This window comes from Taudactylus pleione, unplaced genomic scaffold (assembly GCF_031769625.1).
Source record: "Taudactylus pleione unplaced genomic scaffold, aTauple2 ptg000010l, whole genome shotgun sequence".
NCBI classification, from domain to species: Eukaryota; Metazoa; Chordata; class Amphibia; order Anura; family Myobatrachidae; genus Taudactylus; species Taudactylus pleione.
In genome coordinates, this window is record NW_028284413.1 from 6253466 (window position 1) to 6270449 (window position 16984).

Genomic DNA, 16984 nt, shown 5'->3' on the forward strand with positions numbered 1-16984 from the left:
TAAATTTACTTAAGTGAGAGTTTTTAGAAGTATGTTTTAAAAGTGATGTTGCCCAAAGCAACCAAACAGATTCTAGCTATTATCTTCCAGGAGGTGCTAGTTAAATGATGAGTTGAATCTGATTTGTTGCTATAGGCAACATCACTTCTAAAACTCACTTCTAAATACTCTCACACTAGTAAATTAATCCCCATGTGTTTTGGTTCTTTTCTGCTTTTGATTTCTGTAAAGTTGTTAAAAATCTGAAATTATGTAATTGGAACTATATACATGCTATCCAAACACAAGGTTAATTTTTTAATCTGAGTTCTAAACATATAGCAATCCCTATCCAGGATTTAGTTTTATTTGCAACTCCAAAACTGATTCGTATTGGGTCTCGATTAGATGTGGAAGCAAAAGTTAGTTTTTTTTTTAGGGAAACTGAACCACATATTTCTAATTTGTGCCAATCACTTAGACTTGAATATCCATCCTAAAGTGTGCCATTTATTACAAAGAACTTGTAACATTTTATTATAAAAATGTAGCTAATGTCACAGTTTCTAAAAAAATTACAACAAAAATCTTAACCACTCTAAAAGTCCACATTGAATGCTCACAACATTTTAAGAGTAATTAAGGACCAGGAGCACTCTAATGATGGAGGTGGGTTCCTATTGCCCAATCCATCAGAATAATGAGAGTCTCCCCTATATCATCAGATGGCATCTACAACATAGTTTAGAAAAGAAGGAGACCAATATATAATTGATCTAGAAGAATAAGAATGTGCAAACTGTTAGTATGTCTGCCTACACTGTTGCATGATCTGTGAGCCACTCATCTAGCACTGTAAGTGTGTCTGTGCCTTAGTTCTGTTTGTGTATTTTGAGTTCTGTGTATGTCTGTGTGTTCATCTTGTCTGGGTATCCTACAGTCCTGTTAGTGTCTTCTGCACAAAAGTTATTTTATGATACATAGTAGCAGTCCACCTCAAAGCATGGTCATATGTAATATTTCTTGAATTTAAATACAGTATGTAAATTTATAGTAATGATTCTAAGGGCTCAAAAACACTAGAAAACATGAAACAATGGCATTTTACTTGCTATCCAAACAATAGCTATGACCACATGTTGGATGCAAAACAAATTCCTTTCATTTTGGTAAATGTATCTTGTCACATACTTACTAAAAAGGGAATGTATATAAAACACACATTGTGTAGCGTATGCAACTGACTTCATCTCAGGTAAAATATAGGTTATTGTATGTTGTATATGTTTTACCTTTAATTAGTATCTATTGATCTCAGTCTTTTTAGATAGGATTTGAAAAATAAGCAACATTTTGTAACTCAACTATACTTTTTACATTTTGTATAAACAATTTACCGAAAAAGTGTCTGTTTAAGGCTTAGTGCAGCAGTATTTCATTGCTTTGTTCCAAAATCAATCACGGAAGAAACCCATGTAGAAATCTTATGTTTGCCCCTAAGGACTACTCTAACACCTGTTCTTTTTTACTGGTTCTCCCAGCCATGAACAAGTTTTGTATATGTGGTCATATAAGGCCAACACTGTGGGAAATTTCACATCAATACTTCAAAAAGGCTGAGAAGAGTCATTCCATGGTTAAGATCTAACCTGTAAGTCCACACTTGCGGGACGTTTACTGGTTGTCAGAGCAAAACAAAACATGGAAGAGAAAAAAAAAGCTGGCCAAACATTCTATATGTAATTAGAAGTGCAATATAAAAAAGCAGCCCCTCATGCAGGTGAACTATAAGAAGGAGACTTTTTTTTACCATTTCCAATAAACACTTATATAATCAGCTACTGGAGAACTATCCACTTATACTCCTCCTCCACAAGAGAATATTTGCAGATTTTAACAATATTACTTAGTGGGCAATTTCATTTTCATCACTGTGCCACTATGATGGTCTTACAACAGTACTTCCCTAAAAACACTTACTTGTATAATTAGCTACTGAAGAACTATCCCCTTGTATTCCTTCTCCTACAAGAACAGAGACCAGGAATGTGTAATAATTCCCAGGAATCAAATTCTCAACTATAGCAGAGGTTGTGGTCACATTTGCACTGAATGTTGAATCTTCCAAGATTTTTATGTTATAGGAACTTGCATTTCCATCAGGGTGTTGCCAGCTTAGAGATACAGAAGTTGTGGTGATGTTCTCTGCTATAAGGTTCTTCACTTTATCAGGTACTATTAGGAAAAAAAGAAGCAATATATTAAAAGGTGATTTATTTTGTAAAATCATTTAGTATGAGACTCAATCTTCCACTGCAATGTTTGGCTGCAGACATCATGATAGAATACGGTCGGCCAACATTGATAATTGTCCAACATAACTCTATGGAGTTATAGGGAAAATGATTGATGTTACTGGTCACAAAGTTACTTTGACTATTCTGGCAGATATTTTGTTGTAGAACTGTGCACAAACCACTGTGTTTGGTTTGGCAAAACCTCCCTCAAATGTTATAATTTTGTTTTTGGCAAAGCAAACCTTAAGGGGTAAATTTATTAAGTGAGAGTTTTTAGAAGTATGTTTTAAAAGTGATGTTGCCCAAAGCAACCAATCAGATTCTAGCTATTATCTTCCAGGAGGTGCTAGTTAAATGATGAGTAGAATCTGATTTGTTGCTATAGGCAACATCACTTCTAAAACTCACTTCTAAAAACTCTCACTTTAGTAAATTAACCCCCATGTGTTTTGGTTCTTTTCTGCTTTTGATTTCTGTAAAGTTGTTAAAAATCTGAAATTATGTAATTGGAACTATATACATGCAATCCAAACCCAAGGTTCATTTTTAAATCTGAGTTCTAAACATATAGCAATCCCTATCCAAGATTTAGTTCTATTTGCAACTCCAAAACTGATTCTTGTTGGGTCTCGATTAGATGTGGAAGCAAAAGTTAGTTTTTTTTTTTAGGGAAACTGAACCACATATTTCTAATTTGTGCCAATCACTTAGACTTGAATATCCATCCTAAAGTGTGCCATTTATTACAAAGAACTTGTAACATTTTATTATAAAAATTTAGCTAATGTCACAGTTTCTAAAAAAATAACAACAAAAATCTTAACCACTCTAAAAGTCCACATTGAATGCTCACAACATTTTAAGAGTAATTAAGGACCAGGAGCACTCTAATGATGGAGGTGGGTTCCTATTGCCCAATCCATCAGAATAATGAGAGTCTCCCCTATATCATCAGATGGCATCTACAACATAGTTTAGAAAAGAAGGAGACCAATATATAATTGATCTAGAAGAATAAGAATGTGCAAACTGTTAGTATGTCTGCCTACACTGTTGCATGATCTGTGAGCCACTCATCTAGCACTGTAAGTGTGTCTGTGCCTTAGTTCTGTTTGTGTATTTTGAGTTCTGTGTATGTCTGTGTGTTCATCTTGTCTGGGTATCCTACAGTCCTGTTAGTGTCTTCTGCACAAAAGTTATTTTATGATACATAGTAGCAGTCCACCTCAAAGCATGGTCATATGTAATATTTCTTGAATTTAAATACAGTATGTAAATTTAGAGTAATGATTCTAAGGGCTCAAAAACACTAGAAAACATGAAACAATGGCATTTTACTTGCTATCCAAACAATAGCTATGACCACATGTTGGATGCAAAACAAATTCCTTTCTTTTTGGTAAATGTATCTTGTCACATACTTACTAAAAATTGAATGTATATAAAACACACATTGTGTAGCATATGCAACTGACTTCATCTCAGGTAAAAGATAGGCTATTGTATGTTGTATATGTTTTATCTTTAATTAGTATCTATTGATCTCAGTCTTTTTAGATAGGATTTGAAAAATAAGCAACATTTTGTAACTCAACTATACTTTTTACATTTTGTATAAACAATTTACCGAAAGAGTGTCTGTTAAAGGCTTAGTGCAGCAGTTTTTCATTGCTTTGTTCCAAAATCAATCACGGAAGAAACCCATGTAGAAATCTTATGTTTGCCCCTAAGGACTACACTAACACCTTTTCTTTTTTACTGGTTCTCCCAGCCATGAACAAGTTTTGTATATGTGGTCATATAAGGCCAACGCTGTGGGAATTTTCACATCAATACTTCAAAAAGGCAGAGAAGAGTCATTCCATGGTTAAGATCTAGCCGGTAAGTCCACACTTGCAGGACGTTTACTGGTTGTCAGAGCAAAACAAAACATGGAAGAGAAAAATAAAGCTGGCCAAACATTCTATATATAATTAGAAGTGCAATATAAAAAAGCCCCTCATGCAGGTGAACTATAAGAAGGAGACTTTTTTTTACCATTTCCAATAAACACTTATATAATCAGCTACTGGAGAACTATCCACTTATACTCCTCCTCCACAAGAGAATATTTGCAGATTTTAACAATATTACTTAGTGGGCGATTTCATTTTCATCACTGTGCCACTATGATTTTCTTACAACAGTACTTCCCTAAAAACACTTACTTGTATAATTAGCTACTGATGAACTATCCCCTTGTATTCCTTCTCCTACAAGAACAGAGACCAGGAATGTGTAATAATTCCCAGGAATCAAATTCTCAACTATAGCAGAGGTTGTGGTCACATTTGCACTGAATGTTGAATCTTCCAAGATTTTTATGTTATAGGAACTTGCATTTCCATAAGGGTGTTGCCAGCTTAGAGATACAGAAGTTGTGGTGATGTTCTCTGCTATAAGGTTCTTCACTTTATCAGGTACTATTAGGAAAAAAGAAGCAAAATATTAAAAGGTGATTTATTTTGTAAAATCATTTAGTATGAGACTCAATCTTCCACTGCAATGTTTGGCTGCAGACTTCATGATAGAATACGGTTTTGCCAACATTGATAATTGTCCAACATAACTCTATGGAGTTATAGGGAGAATGATTGATGTTACTGGTCACAAAGTTACTTTGACTATTCTGGCAGATATTTTGTTGTAGAACTGTGCACAAACCACTGTGTTTGGTTTGGCAAAACCTCCCTCAAATGTTATAATTTTGTTTTTGGCAAAGCAAACCTTAAGGGGTAAATTTACTTAAGTGAGAGTTTTTAGAAGTATGTTTTAAAAGTGATGTTGCCAAAAGCAACCAATCAGATTCTAGCTATTATCTTCCAGGAGGTGCTAGTTAAATGATGAGTAGAATCTGATTTGTTGCTATAGGCAACATCACTTCTAAAACTCACTTCTAAAAACTCTCACTTTAGTAAATTAACCCCCATGTGTTTGGGTTCTTTTCTGCTTTTGATTTCTGTAAAGTTGTTAAAAATCTGAAATTATGTAATTGGAACTATATACATGCAATTCAAACCCAAGGTTCATTTTTTAATCTGAGTTCTAAACATATAGCAATCCCTATCCAGGATTTAGTTCTATTTGCAACTCCAAAAGTGATTCGTGTTTGGTCTCGATTAGATGTGGAACCAAAAGTTAGTTTTTTTTTTAGGGAAACTGACCACATATTTCTAATTTGTGCCAATCACTTAGACTTGAATATCCATCCTAAAGTGTGCCATTTATTACAAAGAACTTGTAACATTTTATTATAAAAATTTAGCTAATGTCACAGTTTCTAAAAAAATAACAACAAAAATCTTAACCACTCTAAAAGTCCACATTGAATGCTCACAACATTTTAAGAGTAATTAAGGACCAGGAGCACTCTAATGATGGAGGTGGGTTCCTATTGCCCAATCCATCAGAATAATGAGAGTCTCCCCTATATCATCAGATGGCATCTACAACATAGTTTAGAAAAGAAGGAGACCAATATATAATTGATCTAGAAGAATAAGAATGTGCAAACTGTTAGTATGTCTGCCTACACTGTTGCATGATCTGTGAGCCACTCATCTAGCACTGTAAGTGTGTCTGTGCCTTAGTTCTGTTTGTGTATTTTGAGTTCTGTGTATGTCTGTGTGTTCATCTTGTCTGGGTATCCTACAGTCCTGTTAGTGTCTTCTGCACAAAAGTTATTTTATGATACATAGTAGCAGTCCACCTCAAAGCATGGTCATATGTAATATTTCTTGAATTTAAATACAGTATGTAAATTTAGAGTAATGATTCTAAGGGCTCAAAAACACTAGAAAACATGAAACAATGGCATTTTACTTGCTATCCAAACAATAGCTATGACCACATGTTGGATGCAAAACAAATTCCTTTCATTTTGGTAAATGTATCTTGTCACATACTTACTAAAAAGGGAATGTATATAAAACACACATTGTGTAGCGTATGCAACTGACTTCATCTCAGGTAAAATATAGGTTATTGTATGTTGTATATGTTTTACCTTTAATTAGTATCTATTGATCTCAGTCTTTTTAGATAGGATTTGAAAAATAAGCAACATTTTGTAACTCAACTATACTTTTTACATTTTGTATAAACAATTTACCGAAAGAGTGTCTGTTAAAGGCTTAGTGCAGCAGTTTTTCATTGCTTTGTTCCAAAATCAATCACGGAAGAAACCCATGTAGAAATCTTATGTTTGCCCCTAAGGACTACACTAACACCTTTTCTTTTTTACTGGTTCTCCCAGCCATGAACAAGTTTTGTATATGTGGTCATATAAGGCCAACGCTGTGGGAATTTTCACATCAATACTTCAAAAAGGCAGAGAAGAGTCATTCCATGGTTAAGATCTAGCCGGTAAGTCCACACTTGCAGGACGTTTACTGGTTGTCAGAGCAAAACAAAACATGGAAGAGAAAAATAAAGCTGGCCAAACATTCTATATATAATTAGAAGTGCAATATAAAAAAGCCCCTCATGCAGGTGAACTATAAGAAGGAGACTTTTTTTTACCATTTCCAATAAACACTTATATAATCAGCTACTGGAGAACTATCCACTTATACTCCTCTTCCACAAGAGAATATTTGCAGATTTTAACAATATTACTTAGTGGGCAATTTCATTTTCATCACTGTGCCACTATGATGTTCTTACAACAGTACTTCCCTAAAAACACTTACTTGTATAATTAGCTACTGAAGAACTATCCCCTTGTATTCCTTCTCCTACAAGAACAGAGACCAGGAATGTGTAATAATTCCCAGGAATCAAATTCTCAACTATAGCAGAGGTTGTGGTCACATTTGCACTGAATGTTGAATCTTCCAAGATTTTTATGTTATAGGAACTTGCAGTTCCATCAGGGTGTTGCCAGCTTAGAGATACAGAAGTTGTGGTGATGTTCTCTGCTATAAGGTTCTTCACTTTATCAGGTACTATTAGGAAAAAAGAAGCAAAATATTAAAAGATGATTTATTTTGTAAAATCATTTAGTATGAGACTCAATCTTCTACTGCAATGTTTGGCTGCAGACATCATGATAGAATACGGTCGGCCAACATTGATAATTGTCCAACATAACTCTATGGAGTTATAGGGAAAATGATTGATGTTACTGGTCACAAAGTTACTTTGACTATTCTGGCAGATATTTTGTTGTAGAACTGTGCACAAACCACTGTGTTTGGTTTGGCAAAACCTCCCTCAAAGGTTATAATTTTGTTTTTGGCAAAGCAAACCTTAAGGGGTAAATTTACCTTAAGTGAGAGTTTTTAGAAGTATGTTTTAAAAGTGATGTTGCCCAAAGCAACCAATCAGATTCTAGCTATTATCTTCCAGGAGGTGCTAGTTAAATGATGAGTAGAATCTGATTTGTTGCTATAGGCAACATCACTTCTAAAACTCACTTCTAAAAACTCTCTCTTTAGTAAATTAACCCCCATGTGTTTTGGTTCTTTTCTGCTTTTGATTTCTGTAAAGTTGTTAAAAATCTGAAATTATGTAATTGGAACTATATACATGCAAGCCAAACCCAAGGTTAATTTTTGAATCTGAGTTCTAAACATATAGCAATCCCTATCCAGGATTTAGTTCTATTTGCAACTCCAAAAGTGATTCGTGTTTGGTCTCGATTAGATGTGGAACCAAAAGTTAGATTTTTTTTTAGGGAAACTGAACCACATATTTGTAATTTGTGCCAATCACTTAGACTTGAATATCCATCCTAAAGTGTGCCATTTATTACAAAGAACTTGTAACATTTTATTATAAAAAATTAGCTAATGTCACAGTTTCTAAAAAAATAACAACAAAAATCTTAACCACTCTAAAAGTCCACATTTGAATGCTCCCAACATTTTATGAGTAATTAAGGACCAGTAGAACTCTAATGATGGGGGTGGGTTCCTATTGCCCAATCCATCAGAATAATGAGAGTCTCCCCTATATCATCAGATGGCATCTACAACATAGTTTAGAAAAGAAGGAGACCAATATATAATTGATCTAGAAGAATAAGATTGTGCAAACTGTTAGTATGTCTGCCTACACTGTTGCATGAGTTGTGAGTCACTCATCTAGCACTGTAAGTGTGTCTGTGTCTTAGTTCTGTTTGTGTATTTTGAATTCTGTGTATGTCTGTGTGTTCATCTTGTCTGGGTATCCTACAGTCCTGTTAGAGTCTTCTGCACAAAAGTTATTTTATGATACATAGTAGCAGTCCACCTCAAAGCATGGTCATATGTAATATTTCTTGAATTTAAATACAGTATGTAAATTTAGAGTAATGATTCTAAGGGCTCAAAAACACTAGAAAATATGAAACAATGGCATTTTAGCTATCCAAACAATAGCTATGACCACATGTTGGATGCAAAACAAATTCCTTTCTTTTTGGTAAATGTATCTTGTCACATACTTACTAAAAAGGGAATGTATATAAAACACACATTGTGTAGCGTATGCAACTGACTTCATCTCAGGTAAAATATAGGTTATTGTATGTTGTATATGTTTTACCTTTAATTAGTATCTATTGATCTCAGTCTTTTTAGATAGGATTTGAAAAATAAGCAACATTTTGGATCTCAACTATACTTTTTACATTTTGTATAAAACAATTAACCGAAAAAGTGTCTGTTTAAGGCTTAGTGCAGCAGTTTTTCATTGCTTTGTTCCAAAATCAATCACGGAAGAAACCCATGTAGAAATCTGATGTTTGTCCGTAAGGACTACGCTAACACCTGTTATTTTTTACTGGTTCTCCAAGCCATTTACAAGTTTTGTATATGTGGTCATATAAGGCCAACACTGTGGGAAATTTCACATCAATACTTCAAAAAGGCTGAGAAGAGTCATTCCATGGTTAAGATCTAACCTGTAAGTCCACACTTGCGGGACGTTTACTGGTTGTCAGAGCAAAACAAAACATGGAAGAGAAAAATAAAGCTGGCCAAACATTCTATATGTAATTAGAAGTGCAATATAAAAAAGCAGCCCCTCATGCAGGTGAACTATAAGAAGGAGACTTTTTTTTACCATTTCCAATAAACACTTATATAATCAGCTACTGGAGAACTATCCACTTATACTCCTCCTCCACAAGAGAATATTTGCAGATTTTAACAATATTACTTAGTGGGCGATTTCATTTTCATCACTGTGCCACTATGATGTTCTTACAACAGTACTTCCCTAAAAACACTTACTTGTACAATAAACTACTGAAGAACTATCCCCTTGTATTCCTTCTCCTACATGAACAGAGACCAGGAATGTGTAATATTTCCCTGGAATCAAATTCTCAACTATAGCAGAGGTTGTGGTCACATTTGCACTGAATGTTGAATCTTCCATGATTTTTATGTTATAGGAACTTGCATTTCCATCAGGTTGTTGCCAGCTTAGAGATACAGAAGTTGTGGTGATGTTCTCTGCTATAAGGTTCTTCACTTTATCAGGTACTATTAGGAAAAAAAGAAGCAATATATTAAAAGGTGATTTATTTTGTAAAATCATTTAGTATGAGACTCAATCTTCCACTGCAATGTTTGGCTGCAGACATCATGATAGAATACGGTCGGCCAACATTGATAATTGTCCAACATAACTCTATGGAGTTATAGGGAAAATGATTGATGTTACTGGTCACAAAGTTACTTTGACTATTCTGGCAGATATTTTGTTGTAGAACTGTGCACAAACCACTGTGTTTGGTTTGGCAAAACCTCCCTCAAATGTTATAATTTTGTTTTTGGCAATGCAAACCTTAAGGGGTAAATTTACTTAAGTGAGAGTTTTTAGAAGTATGTTTTAAAAGTGATGTTGCCCAAAGCAACCAATCAGATTCTAGCTATTATCTTCCAGGAGGTGCTAGTTAAATGATGAGTACAATCTGATTTGTTGCTATAGGCAACATCACTTCTAAAACTCACTTCTAAAAACTCTCACTTTAGTAAATTAACCCCCATGTGTTTTGGTTCTTTTCTGCTTTTGATTTCTGTAAAGTTGTTAAAAATCTGAAATTATGTAATTGGAACTATATACATGCAATCCAAACCCAAGGTTCATTTTTAAATCTGAGTTCTAAACATATAGCAATCCCTATCCAGGATTTAGTTCTATTTGCAACTCCAAAACTGATTCGTGTTGGGTCTCGGTTAGATGTGGAACCAAAAGTTAGTTTTTTTTTAAGTTAAACTGAACCACATATTTCTAATTTGTGCCAATCACTTAGACTTGAATATCCATCCTAAAGTGTGCCATTTATTACAAAGAACTTGTAACATTTTATTATAAAAATTTAGCTAATGTCACAGTTTCTAAAAAAATAACAACAAAAATCTTAACCACTCTAAAAGTCCACATTGAATGCTCACAACATTTTAAGAGTAATTAAGTACCAGGAGCACTCTAATGATGGAGGTGGGTTCCTATTGCCCAATCCCTCAGAATAATGAGAGTCTCCCCTATATCATCAGATGGCATCTACAACATAGTTTAGAAAAGAAGGAGACCAATATATAATTGATCTAGAAGAATAAGAATGTGCAAACTGTTAGTATGTCTGCCTACACTGTTGCATGATCTGTGAGCCACTCATCTAGCACTGTAAGTGTGTCTGTGCCTTAGTTCTGTTTGTGTATTTTGAGTTCTGTGTATGTCTGTGTGTTCATCTTGTCTGGGTATCCTACAGTCCTGTTAGTGTCTTCTGCACAAAAGTTATTTTATGATACATAGTAGCAGTCCACCTCAAAGCATGGTCATATGTAATATTTCTTGAATTTAAATACAGTATGTAAATTTAGAGTAATGATTCTAAGGGCTCAAAAACACTAGAAAACATGAAACAATGGCATTTTACTTGCTATCCAAACAATAGCTATGACCACATGTTGGATGCAAAACAAATTCCTTTCATTTTGGTAAATGTATCTTGTCACATACTTACTAAAAAGGGAATGTATATAAAACACACATTGTGTAGCATATGCAACTGACTTCATCTCAGGTAACAGATAGGTTATTGTATGTTGTATATGTTTTACCTTTAATTAGTATCTATTGATCTCAGTCTTTTTAGATAGGATTTGAAAAATAAGCAACATTTTGGAACTCAACTATACTTTTTACATTTTGTATAAAACAATTTACCGAAAAAGTGTCTGTTTAAGGCTTATTGCAGCAGTTTTTCATTGCTTTGTTCCAAAATCAATCACGGAAGAAACCCATGAAGAAATCTTATGTTTGCCCCTAAGGACTACAATAACACCTGTTCTTTTTTACTGGTTCTCACAGCCATGAACAAGTTTTGTATATGTGGTCATATAAGGCCAACGCTGTCGGAATTTTCACATCAATACTTCAAAAAGGCTGAGAAGAGTCATTCCATGGTTAAGATCTAACCTGTAAGTCCACACTTGCAGGACGTTTACTGGTTGTCAGTGCAAAACAAAACATGGAAGAGAAAAATAAAGCTGGCCAAACATTCTATATGTAATTAGAAGTGCAATATAAAAAAGCCCCTCATGCAGGTGAACTATAAGAAGGAGACTTTTTTTTACCATTTCCAATAAACACTTATATAATCAGCTACTGGAGAACTATCCACTTATACTCCTCCTCCACAAGAGAATATTTGCAGATTTTAACAATATTACTTAGTGGGCGATTTCATTTTCATCACTGTGCCACTATGATGTTCTTACAACAGTACTTCCCTAAAAACACTTACTTGTATAATTAGCTACTGAAGAACTATCCCCTTGTATTCCTTCTCCTACAATAACAGAGACCAGGAATGTGTAATAATTCCCAGGAATCAAATTCTCAACTATAGCAGAGGTTGTGGTCACATTTGCACTGAATGTTGAATCTTCCAAGATTTTTATGTTATAGGAACTTGCATTTCCATCAGGGTGTTGCCAGCTTAGAGATACAGAAGTTGTGGTGATGTTCTCTGCTATAAGGTTCTTCACTTTATCAGGTACTATTAGGAAAAAAAGAAGCAATATATTAAAAGGTGATTTATTTTGTAAAATCATTTAGTATGAGACTCAATCTTCCACTGCAATGTTTGGCTGCAGACATCATGATAGAATACGGTCGGCCAACATTGATAATTGTCCAACATAACTCTATGGAGTTATAGGGAGAATGATTGATGTTACTGGTCACAAAGTTACTTTGACTATTCTGGCAGATATTTTGTTGTAGAACTGTGCACAAACCACTGTGTTTGGTTTGGCAAAACCTCCCTCAAATGTTATCATTTTGTTTTTGGCAAAGCAAACCTTAAGGGGTAAATTTATTAAGTGAGAGTTTTTAGAAGTATGTTTTAAAAGTGATGTTGCCCAAAGCAACCAATCAGATTCTAGCTATTATCTTCCAGGAGGTGCTAGTTAAATGATGAGTAGAATCTGATTTGTTGCTATAGGCAACATCACTTCTAAAACTCACTTCTAAAAACTCTCACTTTAGTAAATTAACCCCCATGTGTTTGGGTTCTTTTCTGCTTTTGATTTCTGTAAAGTTGTTAAAAATCAGAAATTATGTAATTGGAACTATATACATGCAATTCAAACCCAAGGTTCATTTTTTAATCTGAGTTCTAAACATATAGTAATCCCTATCCAGGATTTAGTTCTATTTGCAACTCCAAAACTGATTCGTGTTTGGTCTCGATTAGATGTGGAACCAAAAGTTAGTTTTTTTTTTAGGGAAACTGAACCACATATTTCTAATTTGTGCCAATCACTTAGACTTGAATATCCATCCTAAAGTGTGCCATTTATTACAAAGAACTTGTAACATTTTATTATAAAAATTTAGCTAATGTCACAGTTTCTAAAAAAATAACAACAAAAATCTTACCCACTCTAAAAGTCCACATTTGAATGCTCACAACATTTTAAGAGTAATTAAGGACCAGTAGCACTCTAATGATGGAGGTGGGTTCCTATTGCCCAATCCATCAGAATAATGAGAGTCTCCCCTATATCATCAGATGGCATCTACAACATAGTTTAGAAAAGAAGGAGACCAATATATAATTGATCTAGAAGAATAAGAATGTGCAAACTGTTAGTATGTCTGCCTACACTGTTGCATGATCTGTGAGCCACTCATCTAGCACTGTAAGTGTGTCTGTGCCTTAGTTCTGTTTGTGTATTTTGAGTTCTGTGTATGTCTGTGTGTTCATCTTGTCTGGGTATCCTACAGTCCTGTTAGTGTCTTCTGCACAAAAGTTATTTTATGAAACATAGTAGCAGTCCACCTCAAAGCATGGTCATATGTAATATTTCTTGAATTTAAATACAGTATGTAAATTTAGAGTAATGATTCTAAGGGCTCAAAAACACTAGAAAACATGAAACAATGGCATTTTACTTGCTATCCAAACAATAGCTATGACCACATGTTGGATGCAAAACAAATTCCTTTCTTTTTGGTAAATGTATCTTGTCACATACTTATTAAAAATTGAATGTATATAAAACACACATTGTGTAGCATATGCAACTGACTTCATCTCAGGTAAAAGATAGGCTATTGTATGTTGTATATGTTTTATCTTTAATTAGTATCTATTGATCTCAGTCTTTTTAGATAGGATTTGAAAAATAAGCAACATTTTGGAACTCAACTATACTTTTTACATTTTGTATAAAACAAGTTACCGAAAAAGTGTCTGTTTAAGGCTTAGTGCAGCAGTTTTTCATTGCTTTGTTCCAAAATCAATCACGGAAGAAACCCATGTAGAAATCTGATGTTTGCCCCTAATGACTACACTAACACCTGTTCTTTTTTACTGGTTCTCCCAGCCATGAACAAGTTTTGTATATGTGGTCATATAAGGCCAACGCTGTGGGAATTTTCACATCAATACTTCAAAAAGGCTGAGAAGAGTCATTCCATGGTTAAGATCTAACCTGTAAGTCCACACTTGCGGGACATTTACTGGTTGTCAGAGCAAAACAAAACATGGTAGAGAAAATTAAAGCTGGCCAAACATTCTATATGTAATTAGAAGTGCAATATAAAAAAGCCCCTCATGCAGGTGAACTATAAGAAGGAGACTTTTTTTTACCATTTCCAACAAACACTTATATAATCAGCTACTGGAGAACTATCCACTTATACTCCTCCTCCACAAGAGAATATTTGCATTTTTTAACAATATTACTTAGTGGGCGATTTCATTTTCATCACTGTGCCACTATGATTTTCTTACAACAGTACTTCCCTAAAAACACTTACTTGTATAATTAGCTACTGATGAACTATCCCCTTGTATTCCTTCTCCTACAAGAACAGAGACCAGGAATGTGTAATAATTCCCAGGAATCAAATTCTCAACTATAGCAGAGGTTGTGGTCACATTTGCACTGAATGTTGAATCTTCCAAGATTTTTATGTTATAGGAACTTGCATTTCCATAAGGGTGTTTCCAGCTTAGAGATACAGAAGTTGTGGTGATGTTCTCTGCTATAAGGTTCTTCACTTTATCAGGTACTATTAGGAAAAAAGAAGCAAAATATTAAAAGGTGATTTATTTTGTAAAATCATTTAGTATGAGACTCAATCGTCCACTGCAATGTTTGGCTGCAGACTTCATGATAGAATACGGTTTTGCCAACATTGATAATTGTCCAACATAACTCTATGGAGTTATAGGGAGAATGATTGATGTTACTGGTCACAAAGTTACTTTAACTATTCTGGCAGATATTTTGTTGTAGAACTGTGCACAAACCACTGTGTTTGGTTTGGCAAAACCTCCCTCAAAGGTTATAATTTTGTTTTTGGCAAAGCAAACCTTAAGGGGTAAATTTACTTAAGTGAGAGTTTTTAGAAGTATGTTTTAAAAGTGATGTTGCCAAAAGCAACCAATCAGATTCTAGCTATTATCTTCCAGGAGGTGCTAGTTAAATGATGAGTAGAATCTGATTTGTTGCTATAGGCAACATCACTTCTAAAACTCACTTCTAAAAACTCTCACTTTAGTAAATTAACCCCCATGTGTTTTGGTTCTTTTCTGCTTTTGATTTCTGTAAAGTTGTTAAAAATCTGAAATTATGTAATTGGAACTATATACATGCAATTCAAACCCAAGGTTCATTTTTTAATCTGAGTTCTAAACATATAGCAATCCCTATCCAGGATTTAGTTCTATTTGCAACTCCAAAAGTGATTCGTGTTTGGTCTCAATTAGATGTGGAACCAAAAGTTAGTTTTTTTTTTAGGGAAACTGAACCACATATTTCTAATTTGTGCCAATCACTTAGACTTGAATATCCATCCTAAAGTGTGCCATTTATAACAAAGAACTTGTAACATTTTATTATAAAAATTTAGCTAATGTCACAGTTTCTAAAAAAATAACAACAAAAATCTTTACCACTCTAAAAGTCCACATTTGAATGCTCACAACATTTTATGAGTAATTAAGGACCAGTAGAACTCTAATGATGGGGGTGGGTTCCTATTGCCCAATCCATCAGAATAATGAGAGTCTCCCCTATATCATCAGATGGCATCTACAACATAGTTTAGAAACGAAGGAGACCAATATATAATTGATGTAGAAGAATAAGAGTGTGCAAACTGTTAGTATGTCTGCCTACACTGTTGCATGAGTTGTGAGCCACTCATCTAGCACTGTAAGTGTGTCTGTGTCTTAGTTCTGTTTGTGTATTTTGAGTTCTGTGTATGTCTGTGTGTTCATTTTGTCTGGGTATCCTACAGTCCTGTTAGAGTCTTCTGCACAAAAGTTATTTTAAGATAAATAGTAGCAGTCCACCTCAAAGCATGGTCATATGTAATATTTCTTGAATTTAAATACAGTATGTAAATTTAGAGTAATGATTCTAAGGGCTCAAAAACACTAGAAAACATGAAACAATGGCATTTTACTTGCTATCCAAACAATAGCTATGACCACATGTTGGATGCAAAACAAATTCCTTTCATTTTGGTAAATGTATCTTGTCACATACTTACTAAAAAGGGAATGTATATAAAACACACATTGTGTAGCATATGCAACTGACTTCATCTCAGGTAAAAGATAGGCTATTGTATGTTGTATATGTTTTATCTTTAATTAGTATCTATTGATCTCAGTCTTTTTAGATAGGATTTGAAAAATAAGCAACATTTTGGAACTCAACTATACTTTTTACATTTTGTATAAAACAAGTTACAGAAAAAGTGTCTGTTTAAGGCTTAGTGCAGCAGTTTTTCATTGCTTTGTTCCAAAATCAATCACGGAAGAAACCCATGTAGAAATCTGATGTTTGCCCCTAATGACTACACTAACACCTGTTCTTTTTTACTGGTTCTCCCAGCCATGAACAAGTTTTGTATATGTGGTCATATAAGGCCAACGCTGTGGGAATTTTCACATCAATACTTCAAAAAGGCTGAGAAGAGTCATTCCATGGTTAAGATCTAACCTGTAAGTCCACACTTGCGGGACATTTACTGGTTGTCAGAGCAAAACAAAACATGGAAGAGAAAATTAAAGCTGGCCAAACATTCTATATGTAATTAGAAGTGCAATATAAAAAAGCCCCTCATGCAGGTGAACTATAAGAAGGAGACTTTTTTTTACCATTTCCAACAAACACTTATATAATCAGCTACTGGAGAACTATCCA

The 16984-nt window shown here is 34.2% G+C and overlaps 1 protein-coding gene across 1 annotated transcript in view; it reads right to left on the reverse strand.

Moving 5' to 3' along the window:
* LOC148542660 (titin-like) overlaps positions 1 to 16984 on the reverse strand; it is a gene marked incomplete at its 5' end in the record, with an annotated part of 334539 nt that overhangs the window by 240191 nt on the left and 77364 nt on the right. The window contains 2 exons of the mRNA XM_088467589.1: positions 1960 to 2214; positions 12058 to 12312. Of these exons, the coding sequence (XP_088323715.1) occupies positions 1960 to 2214; positions 12058 to 12312 (510 nt within the window). The remainder of the gene's footprint in view (positions 1 to 1959; positions 2215 to 12057; positions 12313 to 16984) is intronic.